Source organism: Drosophila pseudoobscura, chromosome 4, assembly GCF_009870125.1.
Source record: "Drosophila pseudoobscura strain MV-25-SWS-2005 chromosome 4, UCI_Dpse_MV25, whole genome shotgun sequence".
Classification (NCBI taxonomy): domain Eukaryota; kingdom Metazoa; phylum Arthropoda; class Insecta; order Diptera; family Drosophilidae; genus Drosophila; species Drosophila pseudoobscura.
This window is the reverse complement of record NC_046681.1, coordinates 1,638,803-1,663,712: the sequence shown is the minus strand read 5'-3', so window position 1 is coordinate 1,663,712 and position 24,910 is coordinate 1,638,803. Positions and strand designations below refer to the sequence as shown.

The 24,910-nt window shown below is 41.5% G+C and overlaps 2 protein-coding genes across 8 annotated transcripts in view; both read right to left on the bottom strand.

The window, feature by feature from the left end:
* The window catches only part of Npc1a (Niemann-Pick type C-1a), a 205,208-nt gene that overhangs the window by 121,723 nt on the left and 58,575 nt on the right, over positions 1 to 24,910 (bottom strand). For all 7 annotated transcript variants that reach the window (XM_033380368.1, XM_033380367.1, XM_033380370.1 and 4 more), the window contains exons 5-6: positions 22,833 to 22,909; positions 9,230 to 9,448 (exon numbers count right to left, since the gene is read on the bottom strand). In XM_033380368.1, coding sequence (XP_033236259.1) covers positions 9,230 to 9,448; positions 22,833 to 22,909 — 296 coding nt within the window. The remainder of the gene's footprint in view (positions 1 to 9,229; positions 9,449 to 22,832; positions 22,910 to 24,910) is intronic.
* Positions 15,329 to 20,452, bottom strand: LOC117184123 (uncharacterized). Its single transcript, XM_033380374.1, has 2 exons — positions 19,218 to 20,452; positions 15,329 to 15,411 (listed from the first exon to the last, which is right to left on the bottom strand). The coding sequence occupies exons 1-2, from the start codon at positions 20,163 to 20,165 to the stop codon at positions 15,367 to 15,369; spliced, it is 993 nt and encodes a 330-aa protein (XP_033236265.1). The 5' UTR covers positions 20,166 to 20,452; the 3' UTR covers positions 15,329 to 15,366.

The following is a 24,910-nucleotide window of genomic DNA, read 5'->3' as shown; positions in this document are numbered from 1 at the left end:
CTGTGGAGTTGGAAATAATGCGTTCAGTGCCTGATAAACTCTTCCATATTAATTTGATAGAAATCGAAAGGTTAAGTTTCTAGTTGCTTACGTTTCTACGCATTGAAATAAACAACAATAAGTGAAAACGAGGAGCAACGTTGTGAGTCGCCGCAACGGCCTGGACTCTACATTTATATCCGATACTCAGTCAGTATGCCTCCCCTATTATTCGACCGACAAAAAGTGTGAGGGAGAGACAGAAAATGAGTAAGCGACGTCGATCTGATCCACATCTGCAATCTGAAAGATATGATCATTCTCTATGATTCTGCGTTGGTTTTCCGGTATCTTCAAAATTGTGGATGAGGTCTGAAGATGGCGTGGCAAAATTTTAAAGCAAACTTTATTCAGTGTAATATTACAGAAGTCTTATAGTCTCTGAGAACTAGGCGTCAAATAAGACGGACGGACAGACGAACAGACACACATGGGTCTATCTATCTCTATCTGGCTCTGAATAACATGTCCTACTTTACTTCTTGTCAAATCGAAACTGACGAACGATTGCTGGTATTCTTTAATTTTATTATTATGATTATTCGGAACCCGCTCTGCACCTCCCAATCTCAATTATAAAGAACTCAGCTGATTACACTATGAAACACCACATTTTCGCTTTAAACCAAATCGACTTTTTCGGATAGATTTGGCGCTTTAAAAACTTTAATGATTTTGTTTTTGTTTTTCGAGGTTTTTTTCTTTAATTTTTCAAAACTGATATTTCAGTTAACTTAAGTATCTTACACCTGTTTTTATTAAACTGTGGAATTCTTAAAAAGCACCTTAACATTTTATCCATCGATTTTTACCTTTTCAAAATTATGCCACGCCCCTCAAGAACAAAATCTGTGGCATGCACAATTAAAAAAAATACGAGAAAACTAAAAAAATAAAAACAGAATAACAGAAAACACACATAGTATAAGAATATACAATACAATTCATAGAAAACTGAGCATTTCACCACTCACCATACAGTATTTAGATGTGTCAGTTCATACACCGAACATGTCGCAAACGAACTTTCTGCGTTGTCTTACAGTGTTTGCGGCTCTGGGGTTTGTCTCCCGCCGCGTCATCATGAGCCAGCCAGCCCAGCAACACTTAGTAAAATCCCGTTCTCAAATCCGCAAGATTTCATACTTTTCAAAACGAAAACATTTTCCTTGACGAAACGAATAAATCTTGCGGAATGTGAAAACGGGATCCCCAATTTACACTTAAAGTAAATCGGAAAACTTTTGTGAATGTGAAAACCGAGACTGGTTAAATATGTTCTCACAAAAATATGTGCTTGTATGATTTTTTCGTTTTCAAAGGTTGGAATATTTTTTTTTTTTTAAGTGGAAAATTTGTTTTTTTAACAAGACTACTGCTACCGTTTGTGGCAACTTAATCTAGTTTTACATTTAAGGGGAAAAACAATTGATCACAAGAGATACATACATAAACTTAATGTTACATATATGGAGTAGGTACATACATTATTTACAATATTTACAAAAAGTTAATGAGATGTTATAGGAGGGAGATCCAGTGGATGACACCTTTTGAGTCTTCTTTTCCTTGGCGGGTTAATTAAACGTCTGGCTAGCGCATTAGGGTGACCACCAAGTCGTTGCAAGTACCTTGCTGCATGTAATTGTATAACATCGCCCACTTTGGAAACCTTTAGGTCCCTCTCGATGTCGCTGTTTTGCATTTACCATGGAGCATTGCATATTCGTCGTAGAATTTTTGACTGAGCAACTCCAATTTTAAGTTGGTTTTTGCCGCGATGCCGTAAACTTGAAGTGCGTATTTCCATATGGGGCTGAGGATGGACTTGTATATCGTGACTTGTATATCGTGACAGCGACAGCTTATTTCTTGGTGCAAGTAGCCACGCCATCTTTCCCGCTTTCGCCATCACCGACTGTCGAACCATGGTAGTATGGGTTTTGAAATTTAGTGACCTGTCGAGTACAACACCTAGGTATTTGTACGAGCTCTTGTGCGTAAGTGTGGAGCCCAGCATATTAATGCCTCCGCAAGAAAGTGTTCTCGTAGCAAAAGTAACATTAGCACATTTGCTGCTGTTGATGCCTATGTTCCATTTCTGAGCCCAGACCTCAAAGCTGCTCACATATTGTTGCAGAGCTTCCGTAGCTAGATTTATGCTTGGACTTCTGGTCAGCACTGCAGTGTCATCCGCGTAGGTTGCTATCAACACATCGTCCTCGTCCAACCCAGTTATTACCATTGGGGAAGGCATATCGGCTGTATATAGGGTATATAACGTTGGTCCAAGAACGCTGCCTTGTGGGACGCCTGCACAGATTGGGCTCTTCGATGATTTTGCCCCATTTACAACAACACTAAAACTTCTGTCCATTAGAAAGCTACTCACCAGCTGGAATAGCTGCGGCGGCAATATGTTTCTCAGCTTAAAGAGGAGGCCATCATGCCACACCCTGTCAAACGCTTGTTGAATGTCCATAAACACAGCTACCGAATACATTTTTTGCTCCATTGCATCAAGCGCGAAGTGGACCACACGATGAAGTTGTTCTGGCGTGCCGTGACCTTTTCTAACTCCAAACTGCCACTTTGGAATTCTTTGCTTTACAGGTTCAAGCTGCATGATGCGGCTCAGTATCATTCTTTCCGTCATCTTCCCTAGCGCTGAGAGCAGGCTAATTGGTCTGTAGCCATCGACTTCTGTGTGTTGTTTTTCTGGCTTAGGTACCATGGAGATTAGCACCGTCTTCCAGCAGGTAGGAAAGTGTCCTATCCTAAGAATGCTGTTGAGGAGCAGCACTATAAATAGCAGGGCTTTTTTAGCAGGTCCTCACCAGGGGATTTTTTGGCCTTCTTGGACTGGGCTTGCTGGCAAGGACATTTGAAATGGCATTTCCATTGTAGCTCGACGGCCCTTCGTGTAACAGCAGACGTAAGATTAAATGGCTTAAATCTTTGCTCTAAACTGTCTGCGAAGATATCAGCCTTTTGCTGACTGGAGTAGCACCAACCGCCTGCTGGATTTTTAATTGGCGATTTAGGCATGACTACTCTTTTAAATCGGCTTGTAAGCTTCCAGAGGGTATAGTTGAAAGATGCAATGGGTAGGGAATGGGATACATTCCTTAGTAGTATTAATAGCTACCACTCGTTTCGGTGGCTCCACCATATTTTACAAAATTTGGCCAAAAAATGATTTCCCATAGTAAAGACTATAATCTGTTGTGATGACTCGAATTTCTAACCAAGGGCACAGCGAACCAGATGACTTCCAAAGAATATGAGTGAATGTCTGAGAAAGGCGTATGATAGAAACCAAAGCACGTATAACCGTATAATGTATAACGGTAGAAGATACGACCGTTCTAGATTGGGCAAGAGGTTATCAAAAGAAGTTTTAGTTGAGTATAGCTACAGATAACTTGAATGCTAAGTTAGCTCCAATTGGTACCAAAACGAGTTATCAAGGATCTGGGTCGATCGATTTACCTTCTGGAAGATGTGAATGGCAAAGAGTTGTAAAACCATTTCCTTTTTATACCCGGTAATCGAAAAGTATTGGGGTGTATTCGATTTGTGGGAAAAGGGGATGAGTGTAACGCCCAGAAGGAAGAGTTTCCGACCCCATAAAATATATATATTCTTGATCAACATCACTAGCCGAACCGATATAGCCATATCGGTCGGTCCGTCATCATGAGTGTCTAGATCTCAGAGACTATAAGATTTAGAGCAACTGAAATTTCGCATTTCGTTTTTCTTAAACAAATTTGTTGGAAATTAACGGCTGCGCACTATACGCTTTATTTAATAAGCTCATATGATATGGGTGCTTTAGAAAGCTTTTATGCATGTGGTGTTTTGAAAAGCGATGTCCTTTTTCAACTTTCTACAATGGTTTTATTATCATCGCACTATAACAAAACCTAACACTACTGAAGCCTCGTGTGCCTTACATGAAGTGCATATGCTGAAAATGTAATGTAAGTGTCGTTCGCCCAAATAATACCATCCGTTTAAATATAAACGTACATGCATACGAAAGGCGCTCCAATACACTTAAGCCACAAGAACTACACCAAGAATTTATGCGAAATAAAGAAAAGGTTTTATTTTACAGCTCCCATTTTTTGTCTCAAATTAGTTCTATATGTCAGTGTTTTAATACAACAACAACCAAGCTATGAAAATATATAGTCAGCGAAATAATTTTAAAATCTGAAATCATCTCCAAAATGTCCTGCTCATATACTTAAGCCACCTCAAAAAAAATGGTTAAAAAGTTACAATTTGCTCAGTATTCCTAGTATTTTTAATAAAACTACTTTAATATTTTGTAGAATGACCTTTCTGCTTAAGAAAAGTGGAGCAACGCCTTGGTATTGAGTCTACAGGACGTGCCCACTGTTGAGGGGTGATTTTCCTTCATTCTTCCTGTAAAATTCGGCACAAATCCTTTTAATTGCTGTTTTTTTTTAGGCAATGACTTGGTTTAGAATTCCCCACAAGTTCTCTATAGGGTTCTGGTCGGAACTCTCCGGAGACCATTACAAAACATTGATTCCCTCTTGGTTAAGCCACCACTTGACTATCCTGCAGCAACGTATCGGGTCGTTGTCCAGTTAAAATATCCAGGAAAGTGGCAAATTATCGGCATGTTCTCCAGATAATGTGTTACTCAGAATGTCTCTCTACATTTCGGCATTCATAATACCTTGAATCTTCACCAGGGGACCTAAGCCCGATGCGGTGAAACAGCCCCAGACCATGATCGATACGCCACAATGTTTAACGGTCTTCTTTGTGTATTCTGGAGTTAATTATTTGTTGGGAGGACGTCGTACATACACTTTACCATCACTTCTAAAGACATTAAACTTGGATTTACCGGATATACCGGATATACCGTACCCATACGGATTACCGAGGTCGAACGGCATTTTCAGTCCCTTGTTAAATGAATATTCCCTACTTCATGATCTTCGACTAGTTAAGCCGGTGTTTTCACCGGGTCCAGACGGGGTTCCAGGTTGTGCACTCAGGTACTGCGCCGAGGCTCTGTGTGGACCATTGCTTAAACTATTCACCCTGTCCATTGATTCCTCTTGCTTCCCCCCAACTTCCCCCCCCCCCCCACCACCCACCACCACCATTCCTCACCATAAAAAAGGTAGCAAGTCTGATGCAAAAAATTATAGAGGTATAGCAAAGTTATCCGCTATTCCCAAATTTGAGAAGGTTTTAACTCCGCACTTGCAACATCTCTGCAAGTCACTTATATCTCCAACTCAGCATGGATTTATAAGGTGGTGATCAACCACCACGAACTTGTTTGAGTTTACCTCTTTCATTATTAAAGGTTTTCAAGGTAACTTACAGACGGATGTTATTTACAACGACTTTAGTAAAGCATTCGACTCTGTAAACCATTCCCTTTTAGCACATAAACTTGACCTTTTAGGGTTTCCGCCCAACCTCCTGAGATGGATTTCTAGCTATCTTTGTTCTAGGTCTCAAAGAGTCCTCTTCAAAAACTCCCTCTCTTTACCAGTAAAGGTTTCTTCAGGAGTACCACAGGGCAGCCATCTAGGCCCCTTACTCTTCACACTCTTTATTAATGACTTGCCTTCAGTATTAACATACTCTCGAGTACTTATGTATGCGGATGATGTTAAACTCTGTGTCCAGTACAAGGACATTTCATTTCATTCTCGTTTGCAATCCGATCTCAATAGCTTTCAGTCATGGTGTTGTGCAAACTTGTTACACCTTAATGCCTCGAAATGCAAAGTTATGACATTTCATCGTTTTAGCCCTTTGTTGGCTCCCTACACCCTATTTCGTGGTTCTCTTCAGAGAATTACCCTGGTGGATGATCTGGGTGTTATGTTGGACCCCAAGTTAAAGTTTTCCGAACACATTTCTACCATGGTAAATAAGGCCATGGGAGTGCTTGGGTTTATAAAGAGGTGGTCAAAGGAATTTGACGACCCCTATATAACAAAGACTCTCTATATCTCGCTTGTTCGTCCGATCTTAGAATACGGCTCCTGTGTATGGTGCCCTCAGTACAAAGTACACCAGGACCGTATAGAATCAGTACAGAAAAACTTTTTACTCTTTGCTCTGCTGGGCCTTAACTGGGATGCGGGTGTAAGACTCCCATTTTACTCTAGTAGACTACTTTTAGTAAACCTCCCATCCTTAATTACCCGTTGATAAATGCTTGGTGTGATATTTATGCACAACTTGATCAGGGGTGACATAGACAGCCCTGATCTGTTGAGCCGCATAAACTTTACGATTCCTATTAGACTGACTAGAAATTTTATTTTTTAGGAACAACTCCTTCCACTTTGTGGATCGAATTATTCCTTGCATGAACCGTTTAGGGTCTTATGCTCGGATTATAATTCCCTCTACCAACACTAATTCTCTTCCTCTTATTAAATTATTAATCCTTACACACCTTTCTATTAATTAGTAACTGTAGTGGTATTTCTATTTTGATTGCATGATTAGTTTCTTAGTAAGTTTAGTGCTAATTTTCCTCGATTGTTAGTCTAATAGCTATCTTTCTTGCATGTTCGCGTTTGGTTCAGCTACGCACCGCGCGTCATGCGGCAGCGCCCCTCGGTCGGTTGGGCGGGAGGAGGGCTGCGTTTTGCCTGGGATCCGCGCGTAACAGCCTTCTGCTGGTGTCACACGGGCCACTTGACGGTGCAGTAACTGCATCGCCTCTTGAAAGATGCAGTCATTGCATGTCAACGTCAAAATATACCGTAAAGAGAAGGTACGTACGAATGTTATGCTAAAACTTGGTCTTACAGATATGTACCAGAGTGTCCTTCCTTAGAGTTCCCGTAAACCCTTTGCTTATTTTGTTTGTTAGGGTAATTGCACTGCTAGACTTACGAATTGGTCATGATAACGGAGCCGCCACCCGGTGCTGCTTTGAGATTGTTGTACCCACAAGATAAATCCGTCTTTAGCCTTATCATCGTCAACAGGCCTGCTGACTTCGATGAACTCAGCGAATACGGCTCAGACATGTCTTCAACGTTCAATGTGTTAACTCAGCTTTGAGCATAAATTCCAATCCTTCCATGGTCCCAGCCGATCTGTAAAGCTTTAATGATGAGCATATGTACTGCCCATAATTACGTAAATTGATGCGACGACTTTCTCAAAGAATTAAAAAAAAAAGCAAATGGGAGCTTGCGTCTGTAGGGAAAACATTAACTTAAGGGAACAAATCCGAAAAGTTCTCATTCGATGGTTGCAGTTGAAGGCAGCAATTCGAGAGAACAGATTCTGCATGGTTGTCCATTATTTTTAGGTTTAGGACAGGTTTGCAAAGGCCATCTTTTGTAAAAGCTAAATATCTTTGCTATAACTGTTTGAAATGCGGTTACTTGAGCAACAAGTGTAAGTCCCCATGTAAACAATACAAAGGTGATCAACACTCACTACTCCATTTACAAGGTACTATCGGGACCTTTGCGCACAGAATGGGGAGAATAAGAGCTCTTCCAACGACCATGATAACACCGCGGTGACTTGAAATAACATTGCCCAAGCAGAGTCCGCCAGAGGAAGAGCGAAGAGGAGGAGACATCGGGGGCACATGTTTTGCATGATGAACGTAAAGTGGTAGTTTTGGCGTAAGTCCATAGTCCATAGGACCAATGTCCTATAAGAGCTAGAGCAACGACATTTTGTATCCAGACTTCTGTGATATGTCCCTGTAACAAGTGTTTTTCAAAACATCGGGCCCACAAAGGACGAAAATCTGTGGCATCCACAATTTTAAAGATACGAGAAAGCCAAAAACGCAGAATCAAATGAGAATGATCGATATTTTCTGGACTGCAGAATCTGAACCAGATCGTATCATTATTATAGCCAGAATGATGAAAACAATAAAATTTAGCATCCACACTCCTGTGATATCGGACCTTGACCGTTTTGTGGGGGGCTATTGTCTCGAAAAGTATATGAGGGCGGAAGGCAATTTCATGACACTGAGACCCTAATTGACGCCATTAAATCAGAACATTTTTACAAGTCCTTAACAGATCGAATATATGCAGTAATATAACACCAAGGTGGGACTTCTAACTACTAACTTATACTTCATGGTTATTTTTGTATGTTAGAAACAGCCAAAGATGTGCTTTTTGAATTTTTTAATTCCTGAACCTATTCAGTTGAGCTAGAATAAATAGGCATTTTTTGTAATGTTTTTGAAAAAATTAATAAATAGCCTTTAAAAACGTGTCCGGGATACCACAAACTTTCTTGCTATATTTACAATGAATAAATCTATAAAAAAAAAATGGTTTCATATAAATCGGTAAGTTGGTTAAAAAGATAAAGCGGTTTGTCTTTTGAAAATTATTGTACCTATTCAGTTGAGCGGCACTGTATGTATATACATATGTAGATAAGTAGAAAGTTAGATAAGAAAATGATTGCTGCAGTTTGAAATTGGCCTCGTCCACAAAATAAACTCGAACTACAAATGTTTTGGGACTACCACATGGTTGAATAGGTCGCCAAATTTATACAGCAAAGTTGTGCAATTGATGATGACAAAAATTTTCAGAAACGGGTAGTGCTTAAAATTAAAACAAACCGTTGTGGTTGAAAACGTAAAACGCAAAAGTAAGTGAAAAAGTAAGTACGCCCTCCTGATACACAAATTAGCACAGATTTGTTTACGGATTCGCATGTTTCAATTAATCTACATAAAAGTAATTGGAGGTAATTGTCGAAGGCAAAAAAATCGACTTTTCTAATCGAAGAGAGCTGTTAATAGTCGTACACAGACTCAAACACTTCACAAGTTATTTGTACGAGCAACAATTTCAGGCAGTGTTTGGATGGCTAGTAAAGGTAAAGGATTCCGAAGGACAGTTCCTCCAATAGATCTTATAAAACTTAAAACAAGGTGAATAATTCCGAACGACAGTTCTCCTTATAGTTGCTATAAAACTTAGCCACTCTTATAAAAATGTTCATACTGTATCTGATAAAATGGAGATTTTAATGGAGATTTTTCATCACCTAGCTCTTAAAGCAGCTGTAGACTAAAAAGTAGTTTTTGCGCTTATACTTACTACTCGCAATACTCATGACTGCATAATTAGGTAGACGTGGGGTTCTGTGTAATAATACAACTTACATTTATCGCTTTGTTACAGGGAAAAGTGTGTGGGTTTAATGGCACAGTTCCATTTATTGAAGCATTTGTTGGGTGTTGAATATATGTTATTTGAAATGGAACATATATGTTGTTTACATCTCCCATATAATTAAACCACTTTGAAGGACTACAGCGTGATGCAGGATAAGCTCCACACATTAGATCAAGTGCTAATTGACCGGTTTGTGGCACAGAAACCTATGAACAGAGAAATAAATAATTAACAATTGACCACCAAAAGTATCCCGATTAAAATAATATACATATAATCCTCTTTTTGCTTAAGTTACCCATAAGATTTTCTTGATACAGTCATACATGTTTTTTTTTTTTTACTATTTTTCATGAACTATTTATTAATCTTTATATGAATAAGTCAAAAATGTATTCCCACAAGATTCTATGTTTTAGCGAGGCTAACACTGAGCTTGACCCTGTAACACATATTTATCCGTTTTCATATTCCGCAAGATTTCTTCGTTTCCTCGACGAAATTAAAAGAAAACGGCTTTTTATACAAGAAAGCGAAATAATTGCAGGAGGAAAAATATATAACTTATTGATGCATTAACGTAAATTTGACACCATTGCCAGGACAATTTAGCTTGTGCCTAACCTCAAATTTGGCTGACACTATCCCGGTAGAGAGTTCCAAGCTTACTGCGTAAGCCCCGAACACTCTGATAGGTTGCTAAAAAAAAAGTTAGTAGTAGTAGAAGTCAGTAGTATTAGGACGGGAAGATGAGGATGAAACATGGCACTGATTTTGATTTGAGAGAGCAATGGGGGGCCTCTTCTTCTTAGCCTTGTATTCTATTACAACCAAATGATCTGGCCAAAATTTGTTTCAACAAATGGTAACGAATTGAATTGGTAGACGCTTATCTTAAGGGAGGCTATCTCCCTGTCCTTAGAGAAGTTAAATTTCTCCACATTTAAGCCGACGGCTTTTGTTTTCGTTTATATAAATGCAGTTACATCCTTAGATGTTAAGTCTAGATTAGGCTAGCCATGGTGGGATACCCAACAGTGGTTTTGGCACCACAGGCCTGGTTCCTGTGATGGCAATATCCGGTGGTCCGGGAAGTCTGAATTTGCGGACTCGACGGACACGGACGCTACTGACGTTTCTGGCTGCATGCTATCCGATGTGATAAATTCGGCTGCCGCATTTGCATCACCAGCAGCTGTTGCAGATCTTGCGGAGCTACCTTTTTGCGCCTAGACTCATTCAAACCCCTAAATTGATACTGAATGGCTAAGAGCCGATTGTACCGCTGCTTGAAGCAAACCATCAGATCCTTAAATCACTAGCGCGTTTGCCTCATGTATATAATCATGTCCTTAAGGCACAGTCCGCGGCCTTATTTACCCGGTAATCAGTCAGAATATATGTGATCTTATAATTTATGCAATTTAAACAGCATATTTTATCGTTTGCTATCGTTATTTGCAGAGGGGACAAATTTTTGAGCAAACAAAAAAATGCATTAATAACGATCGAACGGTTTGGGAGATTTTTATAAATTATACTAGCTGGCTCTGCGCAGACGTTGTTCTGCCACGCAACAAAAAAAATTTGCCTAATTAAATGTTGGTAATTTACAGCGAACAATTTTTAGATGACCCGGTGAACTTTTTTCCGCCTTAGACGTAATAAATAAGCAGATTCTTGATTTTATCATGTTTATTATATCCGATACTGAAAATGAGTATTGTGGTATATTAGTTTTGTGGTAAAAGTGGATGTGTGTAACGTCCAGAAGGAATCGTTTCCGACCCCATAAAGTATATATATTCTTGATCAGCATCAATAGCCGAGTCGATTGAGCCATGTCTGTCTGTCCGTCTGTCCGTCCGTCCGTCTGTCCGTCCCCTTCAGCGCCTAATGCTCAAATACTATAAGAGCTAGAGCAACGATGTTTTGGATCCAGACTTCTGTGATATGTCACTGGTACAAAAATATTTCAAAACTCTGCCCCGCCCACTTCCGCCCCCACAAAATCTGAGGCATCCACAATTTCTGAAAACTGAAAACATAGAATGGTAGAGGACGACAATTAGGCCGATGTCCTTGGCCTCGTAGTCTGTGATTAGCGCTCTGAGCGCCTGTGGAGGGGGGTCTGGTTGGCTGTGACCAATGTACGTGGAGCAGATTCTGGACTCTCTAACGTCCAGAAGGAATCGTTTCCGACTCCATAAAGTATATATATTCTTGATCAGCATCAATAGCCGAGTCGATTGAGCCCTGTCTGTCTTTCTGTCTGTCCGTCCCTATCAGCGCCCAGTGCTCAAAGACTACAAGAGCTAGAGCAACGACATTATATATACGGACTTCTGTGATATGTCACTGTTACAAGAATGTTTCACAACTTTGCCCAGCCCACTTCCGCCCCCACAAAGGGCGAAAATCTGTGGCATCCACAATTTCGACGATACGAGAAAACTAAAAACGCACGATGATAGAGAATGACAATATTACAAGATTGCCGAATCTGGATCAAATCGGATCATTTATATAGCCAAAAGGAACAAATCTATTTGCAGTGGTTACGCAGCGCCCGACGACACGTTCAGACTGATTTTCTGTCTTTCTCGCACGCACTCTTTGTCGTGTCGTTCAATATTAGCAGCGTCTGCCGAAGGAGAGCCATACTGACTAAGTATCGGGTATTAATGTACCAACGTTCCCCTTCGTTATATTTAGTATTACATTTTTTTCTTATATATATATTAGCTTTTTTTCTGTTACCTATCCATTGTTTTATCTTTTTGATACACCAAACACCTTGATACGGGTTACGGTATAATTAAAAACCTTCTACATCTTTAAACAAAAAATCTGTAATTTTTTAAATTTTAAATTGAAAGATCAGGCGATGCGACGGTACAATGAAAAACGGTACACATCGTTGTATGCGTGTGCAGCTGCGGGCTTTAGCTATACGTGTGATAACATTAGATCTATGTTTTGGACACGAGCAATACCAACACAGCTATGCGCGAACTTTGTGTTAGCAGGTGGCCAAGTTCGATGTGATTGGGAAAGCCACGGTGGTCCATTCCACCACAGTTGATGTTCTACCAGATCCTTTGGTAGAAGTCCGCGTGATGCACGGCATTGTCCTCAGTGCGAATGTGTTGCCAGCAGCTACGTGGGCAAGCTTCCAGAATCCCAGCAGTGCGATTGCCAAACTAAGTGTTCCAGGTCCGTGGGGGTGATGAGAGCCAATGCAGTCCAATTTCTGAGTCGGACCAACACGATATACTGGAAATAGCAAGAGTTAGAGCTTACGGCAATGTGGGCCCCATCGGCGGAGCACAATCCTTTCTCTGATGTTGGACGATGTACACGCCATCGTTTCTGCGGGTGTGCGTATGAACGAAGTATTTCTCAGCGTGCTCACTAGCATCGATGGTAGCGTTACTTGGTTTAACTTGTTCCTTATCCATGATCATTCGAACTAAAGAGTCCAGATCCTCGTGAGCTTGATGTGCTAGTGCGTGGGTGTAAGCATCACTACTGAAATGGTAGCTGCCTGTAATGACCCAACCAAAATTAGTATGAAGTGCAATAGCATATTCTAAGCCAAACTCTTTGCGTTGTCCAGTGTAAATGTTCCAAAGCTGATCAGCTCCTAAAATCACGTCGATTTCGCCTGGTTTACCAAATGTAGGGTCCGCTAAGAGTAGATCACGAATCCTTTTCCACATCGGTGTGTTCGACTCGATCCGCTAGGCTGGAATCGAGGAGGTTAAAGTGTTCATAATCAGACCTGTGACTACCACTGAGGCTGAGCTTGTGCGGGAAAGCAACGGGAATGTGGCGCGACCTCCCTGTAACCCCAGCAGGATTTTGCTCCTAGACCAACCACTGGTATATGAGCATGCGTGCGCGGCAATCCGATTCGTTGAATAAATGATTCGACGACCATCGATATAGTTGAACCAGTATCCAGCAGTATCCTGCAGGTTGTCTCGTTGCCCCTGGAGTCGACTATAGTGGCCAAAATCGTTGGCAATATAGCGTGACCATTGGCACCGAATTCCCTCTCCAATGTATGGTGGCTGACCACGGCAGGATCAGCATCCGCAGCGAACTTGGACGAGCGGAAGGTTGAGTCAGCGGATGTATTGACAGCAGCGGAAACCGGGACAGAGCGTATATCCTCAGGATGGACAAGAGTGTGGTTCCTCAACTTACACAGACGGCACATGTTTATGGAATTACACCTATTTAATTGATGAGATCGGCTTAGACAATTGAAGCACAAATTATTATCCATTGCGAACGTGCGGCGATCCACAACATCAAGAGCCTTGAATTGAGTACACGCATAAATAATGTGTTGCCCGTGACAAAATACACAATCGCGAACATGCGTCTTTGGCTATACATACATAAAAAGTCCCAATCCATTATGGATATTTCCAATGGATCGCGCTACCCAAGTTCAGCGGAGACTAGACATTCCATGTTCACAGCTGTTATTGATAGTGAAGCTGAGCTGACTTCTATCGAGAAGTTACAGCATTTGCGGGTGCCATCTCACATCTTCGCGCGTTGTAAACGCTGGCTACTAAGGAGGTAATATTTGATTGCATCATTGTCCACGCACTCTGGAAGAATTTGGACAGGCAGAGATGTCGTACCCTTGAAGGAATTCATCACTCCATGCAATGGCAAGATGGTCAGGTTGGAAAGTCGAGGAAAACCGTGAGTACGCATCATCGAAAATCGTTTGTATCGTTCCTGCGCTCGAGTTTCCTGTGTGTTGTGTGAGGGCACGAATCATATGATTACCAATAATCAACGGTTCAAAACTCTATCGCCGAATGATCGTCACAAGGAAGCGAAGAGGCTCTTGTTATGCGACAATTGCCAACGAAAGGGTCATCACGTGAAAGATTGTAAATCAGGTCTCTGCCTTACTTGCAAATCGAAGCACCACACTCTTCTGCATTTCCTGCGTACTGTTTCTTCAATTGAGCCGCAGCCAAATCATACCGCCATGGTTGCATTGTCGCCCTCCTCGCAGCAAGCTAATATATTCCAGCATCCATCTGATCATGTTCTGTTAGCCACCGTCGTCGTTCTCGTACTCTCGACGTATCATGCTCCACTCCGACAGCATGCGTTCCCAAAACTCATCCAATCGCTCTGGAGCAGACTCGTACTTTTTCAATGTTTTTTTTTAGATCTGCGCTATTGAGACGATTTTAGCCGTGAGCTTCGGGTTACCGTCTTTGTTGAGACAACGAGCTTTTTCGCTGACTATGATTGTTCAATAATTTCACAAATTATTAATTTCCGAAAACGTTATAAATTTTATTATAGGTATTTTGTGTGTTGAGGGTGGCCGAAGATGCCAGAGCCTTTTACAATAGTATTAGAGTGACACACTTGGATGAGGCAAGCGAGCCGATCTCGAGCCAAAGTAATAGATTGGGGACAAAAAGGGTCTGTTCTCCAACTATATCAAGCGGTAACTGCTAGAGCAGGCGCAGCTGCTGACGGCTTAGCGACGGCATAGGAAAGAAAAGATAACAAGAGAGAGCATAGATAAGAATAGATGATTAAATGAGAGCATGTTGCTGAGCGAGCATAGATAAAGCTACGCTTACGTTACGTTAGTTTAGTATAATGACCAAAAGAGAAAAGAAAGTGAATTGATAGGCAATAAAACAATGGTATAAAATTTACACTCGGGCTTCGCCCGAACATACTCCCCCCGTGGAAGGATCCATGCCTTTCACCTCATCTCGTAGAGGCAATAGACATAGTTTTGCAAGTGCTCTTCGGCTAACACCTGTAGCCATCCTGATCAAGGCGACTCGAGATACGCCATCAGCTCCTGGGATGAGCTCGAGGATTCTCGCTAGAGGCCACTTCAGAGGAGGGAAGTTCTCGTCCTTAACAAGAACGACATCATTGACGTGAAGCTCAGGATTCCGGGTGCGCCACTTCGTTCTTTCTTGAAGACTGGTTAAATACGATTGGCGCCAGCGAGACCAAAAGATTTGCTGAAGCTGTGTGACCTTCTGCCAACGGTCCAAGCGATCGACGTTTAAATGAACCAAGTCAGGCTCCAAGAAGGTTGTGATGGGGGCGCCAACTAGAAAATGGCTGGGCGTGAGTACATCGAGATCTGCAGGGTTCTCTGAAAGAGGAAACAATGGCCTTGAATTAATGATTGCACAGATATTGCACGCGAGAGTGCGCAGCTCATCAAATCCAAGAAGCGAGGATCCGAGGGCACGTCGAAGATGATGCTTAGCAAGCTTGACTGACGCCTCCCACAATCCTCCAAAATGTGGCGATCTAGGAGGAATGAAACGCCAATCGATGCAATCGTTGAGAAAAGCTTGATGCACGGCTTCTTGATGACTGTCGCTTAGGAATAGCGACTTAAGTTCCGCCAGTTCGTTCCGCGCTCCAACAAAATTTGTGGCATTATCTGACCAAATACGAATCGGTCTTCCACGGGTGCAAATGAAACGGCGAAGAGCAGAGAGGAACGCAGATGTTGTAAGATCCTTCACAAGCTCGATGTGAACCGCCTTGGTGGAGAAGCATATAAAAATGCTCATGTAGCACTTTAGTGGGGGCCGGTTTCGAACTTCTGATTTATACAGGAACGGACCGCAATAGTCCACGCCGGTAACTAAAAATGCACGAGATTCGCTGACTCTGTCCACCGGAAGATCTGCCATTATTTGCTCGAGAGTTCGAGGCTTCACTCTAAAGCATCTGACACACTTTTGGATTACGTGTGCTACGGTCTTTCGGCCACCGATTGGCCAGTACGTTTGACGAATGATGGCTAATAGCGACTGGGGTCCAGCGTGAAGGTGCTTTTCGTGTAAGTGCCGTATCAGAGCAGAAGTGATGGAATGATTCTTGGGCAATATTATGGGATGCCGTGCTTCAAAGTCCAAGGTAGAGTTTTTAAGACGCCCTCCAACTCGAAGCAAACCGCAATCATCTAAAAATGGCGAAAGAGAGGCGATCGAGCTTGAAGCCTTGATGTCCTTTCGCGTTTCCAGGGCTCTTATTTCAGTGGATAGACGAGATTGTTGAGTAAGACGAATAAGCAGTTCGGTTCCCAAACGCAAGTCCTCCACAGTTATTCCAGACTTTCGTCGATGAATGAATTTGCATACATACGCAAAAATTCGTTGCATTTTGGGGAAGGAATTTACAAACTTTGATTCTTCCACCAAATATCTTGACGCGCAGTTTGTAATTAGTATGGTTTTTCGTGCCTCCAAAACCGGCTCTGGAAGAGCAGGTGTACTTGGCCATTGATCCTTACTGGCTGTCAAGTATGTAGGTCCATACTTCCAAAGATGAGAATTGATGAGCTCAGCTGGTAATGATCCTCGAGAAAGCATATCGGCAGGGTTTAGATCAGTTGGCACGTGCAGCCAAGACATTCCAGATGTGAGTTCCTGAATAACAGAAAGTCTATTAGCGACAAATACATTGAAGTTGGATGGTTGATTCTTGATCCAAGCCAAAACGACTGTGGAGTCACACCAGCAATAATAAGAGCACTTGAAGTTCATCAAAGACTGAGCGAGTAGCGCTGCACCACATAATTCCAACTTGGGTATTGTGATAGTCTTCAGTGGCGCTACACGAGATCTGGAAGATAGAAGATTTGCCTTGACTCCATTGTCGCCTTGCGAAACAGCGTAGATGCAAGCTCCATAAGCAGTCATGCTGGCATCACAAAATCCATGCATTTCAAGGTTGCTGCTTCGAAGGAAAGATAGGCGCGGGAAAGAAATTTGTTGCATAGAGTCAAACTGCTGAATAAAGTTGATCCAAGTTGTGCGTAAGGAGACTGGCAGACTTTCATCCCAATGAAGCTTTTCTTTCCACAGCTGCTGTAGAAATATTTTTGCTTTAGTAATAACTGGCCCTATAAGTCCGAGTGGATCATAAAATCGTGCAATAGTTGACAATACAACTCGCTTAGTTGGTTTCGAAGGGACTTGATTGGGACAGAATGAAAATAATAGCTCATCCGAAGTGGGATTCCATGCTAAACCTAGCGTCTTGGTTACATCGCTGCCATCAGTAAATTTAACAAATGTTTCCCTATCTTCATGGGGTGTTTGATCGAGTACATATGTATCGTTGGAACACCATTTTCTGATCTTGAAATTTCCTTTGGCTAATAGTCCTGACACCTGGCGAATTATTTCCAGCACCTCATTTGTAGTATCTCCCCCCGTTAGCAAATCATCCACGTAAAAGTCCCGCAGCACAACTTCAGAGCCAATTGGATATGACGAACTCTCGTCTGCCGCTAGTTGGTGCATAGAACGGACGGCCAGAAATGCTGCTGGTTTCGTTCCATAGGTCACGGTATCCAGCTGAATGTCCTTAGCTCCTCGAGGGGTGAGTCACGCCACAGTATGCACTGCAGAAAACTATCTTGGGGCGAGACACGGACGCATCTATACATTTTACAAATGTCACCAGTCAATGCTATACGAAAGGTACGAAATCGAAGAAGAGTCGTAACTAACTTTGGCTGAATTGTTGGGCCTGACATCAATATATCGTTGAGGGAATATCCTGTAGATGTACAAGCGGATCCGTCGAAAACTACTCGGAGTTTTGTGGTGGTTTTGTCTTCTCTTAAGACGCAGTGATGAGGAAGAAAAAATTTGCATTGTTTAAGTGCGTCACTTTTGACAGGGGACATGTGATTCAAATCGACGTATTCCTTTATAAATGCGGCGTATTGGGCCTTGAGAAGCGGTTTGCGAACCAACTTGCGCTCTAGATTGAGAAATCTGCGATAGGCTTGTTGATAAGAATCTCCAAGAAGACTGTCACTCAGCTTTAAAGGCAATTGAACGCAATATTCGCCACTTGGAAGCCGACCGCAATGTTTTTTGAAATGTTCCTCGCAAGCAATTTCCTCCTTTGTTGCTTCTGTAGCGGGACCGTGGCAGTTTTCCACTTCCCAGAACCTTCGCACTAGCTCATCCAAACCAACGGTAGGCGTTTGACTCAATTCCGTCGAACTAGAGGCAGCTAGGAGCACTGAGCTGCGGGAGTACTGACCTCCACCTGTGACAACCCAGCCGAGACGGGTTTTTTGTATTATAGGAAGTCCCCTCTCCAATTTGATCTGTCCAACGCATAAAATGTCGTAAAATAAGCTGGCTCCAATAAGTACATCGATGCGCTGAGATTTGTTAAAGTGTGGGTCAGCAAGGCTGATATTGGATGGCATTTCCCATTTGGATACATCAAATGAAGAAGCAGGCTGGTTTCCTGTAATACGTGGAGCAACGAGAGCTGTGAGACTCGTGAAGTAATCGGAAGTCCTGGATTGAATGACCAAATTAAATTAGCGCCGACACCCGATACTGATACCGACCCTTTGGCTCGTTTCAGCTGAAGCCTCTGAGCAAAGCGAGAGGTTATTAAATTAATCTGAGAGCCTGAATCCAGAAGAGCCCGGCAAGGAAGAAGATCACCAACTCGACTCTTTATCATAATGACTGTCGTGGCTAGAAGCACTACGTCTGAGCTAAGATTCTGAGCAGGAGGCGAGCATGGTGATGAAGCAACAAGAGAACTTGAAAGATTGGGGCCTGGGCATAAGTCTGTCTGAATAGGAGACGTAGTAGCGTTTGCAGGTTCCGTGTTAACTGACGTAGGCAGCGGATTGTTGATATGTAAAAGGGTATGATGCTTTTCACCGCATGTGCGACAAGAGCCTGAACTGCAGGAGGTATTCCGATGTCCCTTCTTCAAACAGTTGAAGCAAACTCTAAGCTTCCTTGCCTCTCTAAGACGCAAAGATGGCGAAAGGTTTCCAAAGCGAGTGCAGCTGTAAATGTTATGCCCTTTATTATCACAGAACACGCATTCCAATACGATTGTATTTGTAGCAACAAGACTGTGTTTTGAATGAGTGATTCGTTTATGTTTTCCAACCTGACTGCTATGGATTTGAATCAACATAGCTTGATCCATGGTCTCCATGGCTTGACATCTCCTCTCCAAAAAAGCCGAAAAATGGTCCCATGTTGGTATGACGTTAGGGGGCGACAGCTCCTCCCATTTGGTCCTGGTATCAGAGTCGAGATACTTGTATGTGGAGTGAACGATGATGCATCCAGCTATTTCCTCCATGGTACCCATCGATCTAAGCGCTCTCATGTGAGAATGAAGCTTGTCCGATAAAGTACGTAGCTTTGTAGTTGACCCATCTTCAACCTTCTCATGCCTCAGAATCTCAGCGACGTGTGCCTGAAAGATTAACCGTTTATTATTGAAACGATTGTTTAAAATGTCCAATGCAATATCATAATTGCTCTCCGATACTTCCAAAGAGCGAACAGCCTCCAGGGCAGGTCCATCCAAACATGAGCGCAGGTGCTGGAACTTCTCAATCTTTGATAGAAAGGGCTCCTGAACTATTACTGTGCTAAACATCGAGTAAAAGTCTGCCCACTCAGTATAACCTCCACGGAAAGTGGGAAGTTTAATGTCAGGAATATGATATCGTGACCGTACATTTCCGGAGGCAGTAACGTTGAGCTCGGGTCGTATCGTTGAGTGATGCGGCATGTTCCGGGTAGTCCTGCGGAGTGCTGAGCGAATACGAACTTCGATTTCCATCGCCAAATCCTCAAAATTGTTGCTTAAGTCGCTGCCAATTTCGCTTACATCAAGCTCTTCTAAATTAGAATGAGTAACATTAAATGAGTCGGACATTTTTTCCAAGAATTTTAAATGAACACTTAGCGCATCTTCACTGATTGGGTTGGTTTCATCATTCAATATCGTCTCTCGAAGTGAAACGGCTTTGTTGTATATTGAGAGTGCCTTTAGTTTGTAAAAAGACACCCTGTTTTCCGGCACGTCATTAGACTCATCCATTTTCGACAGGCAGCAGCGAGCAAAGCACAAAGAAGAATCGAAGAACCAACCGTTTGATTTTTTTTGGTATGCAAGCGCAAGTGCAGCGAACCCGAAGCCGCTAATGCACGTAGCTGTATTAGTGCTTGTAAGCAAGCGCGCGACGAAATGGGAACTAACCGCTTCGCGTTCGAACAGTTATGTTTAGCGGATAATTTTCACTGTTTATAATTGTTTATTTCCAAATTGTTACTGACGATCACGTCGGGGTCACCAAATGTTGAGACAACGAGCTTTTTCGCTGACTATGATTGTTCAATAATTTCACAAATTATTAATTTCCGAAAACGTTATAAATTTTATTATAGGTATTTTGTGTGTTGAGGGTGGCCGAAGATGCCAGAGCCTTTTACAATAGTATTAGAGTGACACACTTGGATGAGGCAAGCGAGCCGATCTCGAGCCAAAGTAATAGATTGGGGACAAAAAGGGTCTGTTCTCCAACTATATCAAGCGGTAACTGCTAGAGCAGGCGCAGCTGCTGACGGCTTAGCGACGGCATAGGAAAGAAAAGATAACAAGAGAGAGCATAGATAAGAATAGATGATTAAATGAGAGCATGTTGCTGAGCGAGCATAGATAAAGCTACGCTTACGTTACGTTAGTTTAGTATAATGACCAAAAGAGAAAAGAAAGTGAATTGATACGCAATAAAACAATGGTATAAAATTTACACTCGGGCTTCGCCCGAACAGTCTTGCTTGAAAGTATTCTCCAATATGGGTCAACAATATTACATATTTGTCTATAAAATTTGACAAATTTTTTTCCAAAATATGAAGACAATATTCTTTCATCATTATACCATCGATTTAACCAATTGGACAACGTTCCATGAGTGGACGCTCAGCACACTACCGGTCTGACAGCGGCTGTTAACCAGAAAAAACCTACCCTGTCTGACAGAAATTGCTGCGTGTCTTAAATTTAGCGAGGGGCACAGCAACTGGACTAGGGAAGATTGGAAGAAGGTAATTTGGTCAGATGATACCAAAAGAAACCGTTTCCAGCCTGATAGAAATGAATACCACTGGAACCGCCCAAGTGGAAAGCTAAAATATCATCAGTTCAAGGAAACAATAAAGCACTAGGTGGAAGCCCGACAGTGTTTGGCTGCTCCAATTGGTGGAAAGTTGAACATGTCGTTACTCTCCGTTCATTTGCCTTTGTTGATTTCGCTCATTTCGGGCCTCTTGCGATTGTGATTCACGTAACTGCGCCAGCTCACCTGAAATTTTTAATTTTATATCTCGCATTTTTCCAGACTTGATCGTTTGACGACTGAAATTGGCCCCTCTGCGTCTTATTGGCATTGCTCAAATATATTGAATTCTCGGGTTACAATGTTTGTTATTGAACTTCTCCGAAATGACTCGACCGATTTTCTTGAAATTTTATGTGCTTTCGATTAACATTCTTTTAGATGTTTTCGCTTCCAATATTCCATCCCCAGGACCAAATTTTTGTTTCGGCCTACTGGGATTTCATATGTGTAAGAAAAACTTGTATTCAATTAAATATTTTTCTTTGAATTTTATGTGTCCACATTTACATTACATTGCTATTGGATCAGATTGGCGCGATAAGCACACAAAATTAACACAAAATCGGTAAAGCCATTACGAAGGAGTTTAGCAATAAAGCTTGTGACACAAGAATTGTATATATTAGATGACTTTAAACATGTTACAAAATTTTTTTTTTACTTTTTTTTTTTAAATTGAGTTGACAGTTGCTGATACATAGTCAGTAAAGCTCTCCTCCGCCAGACACGACAAAGAGAGCGTGTGCGAGAGAGAAAAAAATCAGTCAGCACGTGTTGCCGAGCCAAAAATTGATTTGTTACTTTTGGCTAAAAAAAATTATCCGATCTGATCCAGATTCTGCAATCTGGTAGATATGGATTGCGCGTTTTTAATTTTCTAGTATCTTCAATTGTGGGTGCCACAGATTTTCGTCTTTTGTTGGGGCGGGGCGAAGTTTTGAAATACACTTGTAGCAGTGACATATCACAGAAGTGTGGATGCATAGTGTCTTTGCTCTAGCGCTTATAGTCTCTGAGCACTACGCGCTCATAGGGACGGATAGACAGCTATTAAGCGTTTTTAATAACTGTTGCAATTTGAATTTAATGAAAGTCGAAAGGTTGTATGTATATAATTCAAAATTTATTTGCAGCAAGAATAGACGCGAGCGAGAGAGTAGGATAGCCCGAGAGCGTTAGAGCTGCTAAGCCGAGTACGAGATATTGAGATATAAGGAGAAGAAAGAATTCTGCTTCATATGCATATGCGGTAACAAATGATCTTTACAGTGGGCAGTGATCTTTAACAAAAAATGCTGCTTGACCCGACACGCCCTATTCATCCCATCTATTTTCACCAAATAAAAAATATACGCAAACAACGAATATAACAAATTAAAAATTTTTTTAGAAAGAAACACCCTTGAAAACAAAAAAAAAAATATATTATTTTTAAAGTCGCAAATCTATCAGAAAAAGTCGGTTGGGTATACAGCGGAAATGTAGTGAAATCCATCACTAAGTACTGAAAAAGTTTTTCTGGTGAACATACTTCATTGATCCAATGATTTAAGCGTTCAATAATTTTCTTGGTTTTAACATACCTGGGAGCACGATTTATAAGTTTTGTTCATATATTCTGTCGTAATATGCAAGTCCAAAGAACTGACATAGGGAACACCTAAAATAAAAATTATACAGTTATTTTCAAATATTTATTATTTTTTAGGAGCAATGCAGGATCACTAAAGAAGCAGTCTTATAAATGAACCTTCACTTACAAACAAAAATTTCGAAAAAATGAGGGGAACGTTGAGTTGCTGCTACGGTCACAACTCTACATTCCTACCCAATACTTATTCAATGTGGCTACTATAAAGACTGTATGAGAAAGACACAGAAAATCAGTCAGAATTTGTGGGGTACTGATTGGTTCCTTTTAGTTATACTGATGATTCGATATGATCCAGATTCGGCAATCTGATATATATGGTCTTTCTTCAAAATTGTTGACATAGATTTTCATCATTAATACGGGAGTGGCGAAATTTTGAAATACACCTGTGACGGTGCGATATCACAGGAGTGTGGATGAAAAATTTGGTTTCTCTAGATTTTATAGTCTCTGAGATCTAGGCGCTAATGTTTTGCGCTAAGCAAAGTCAGCTATGATACGTGTGTGTTAGAGAGAGACAGGGCGAGAAAAAATGATATTGTTTTCTTAATTCTGACTATAATAATGATACGATCCAACTCAGATTCTGCAGTCTAGAAGATATGGACAGTCTCTACGATTCTGGTTTTCTCGTATCTTTGAACTTGTGGATGCCACAGATTTTCGCCCTTTGTGAGGGCGGAAGTGGGCGGGGTTTTGAAATATACTTGTAAAAGTGACATATCCGGATATAAAATGTCGTTGCTCTAGCTCTTATAGTCTTTGAGCACTATGCGCTTATAGGGACGGACAGACACGGGTATTGACTCTGATCACAATAGATGTTTATACTTTATGGAGCCGTAAACTCATTTTGAGTATTGGGTATAAAAAAATTTAAAGGAACGTAAAAGATCGTAAAAAAATGGCTCGATATATCTACAGGTATAACTGACTTTTTTCCTAGACTGTTGTACATATTTGTATTTTTATACCCGATACTCAAAATGAGTATTGGGGTATATTAGATTTGTGATAAAAGTGGATGTGTGTAACGTCCAGAAGGAATCGTTTCCGCCATGTCTGTCTGTCCGTGTGTCCGTCCGTCCGTCCGTCTGTCCGTCCCCTTCAGCGCCTAGTGCTCAAAGACTATAAGAGCTAGAGCAACGATGTTTTGGATCCAGACTTCTGTGATATGTCACTGCTACAAGAATATTTAAAAACTTTGCCCCGCCCACTTCCGCCCCCACAAAAGGCGAAAATGTGTGGCATCCACAATTTTGACGATACGAGAAAACTAAAAACGCAGAATCGTAGAAGATGACTATATCTTCTAGAGTGCAAAATCAGAACCAGTTCGAATAATTATTATAGCCAGAATCAAGAAAACAATTTCATTCTTTCTCGCTCTGTCTCTCTCTAACACACAGGTTTCATGGTCGGTTTTACCAATTGCAAAATATGATTTCAAAGATCTCAGAACCCATAAGATCTAGAGCAACCAAATTTGGTATCCATACTCCTGTGATATCGGACCTTGACCGTTTTGTGTCCAAATTTCGCCACACCCCCTTCCGCCCCCGCAAAGGACGAAAATCTGAGGCATCCACAATATTGCAGATTCGAGAAAACTAAAAACGCAGAATCATAGAGAATGACCATATCAATCTGGTTGCTAAATCTGGATCAGATCGGATCATTTTTGTAGCCAAAAGCAAGAAATCAATTTGCAGTGGCTACGCAGCGCTCGACGTCACGCTCAGACTGATTTTCTGTCTCTCTCGCACGCACTCTTCGTCGTGTCGTTTAATATTAGCGGCGTCTGCCGGAGGAGAGCCATACTGACTTTGTATCGAGTATAACTGTAGAGTTGCGGTGTCCGCAGCAACTCACAACGTTCCCCCTCGTTTTTTGTCTGTAATCATGTAAGCTAAAATAATTTTAAACTTAAAAAAAAAAATTGTACGCATATTTTTTTAACCGAATAATTTTTTAAATATTGGCACTGTAGATGCCCAGTGCGCAATC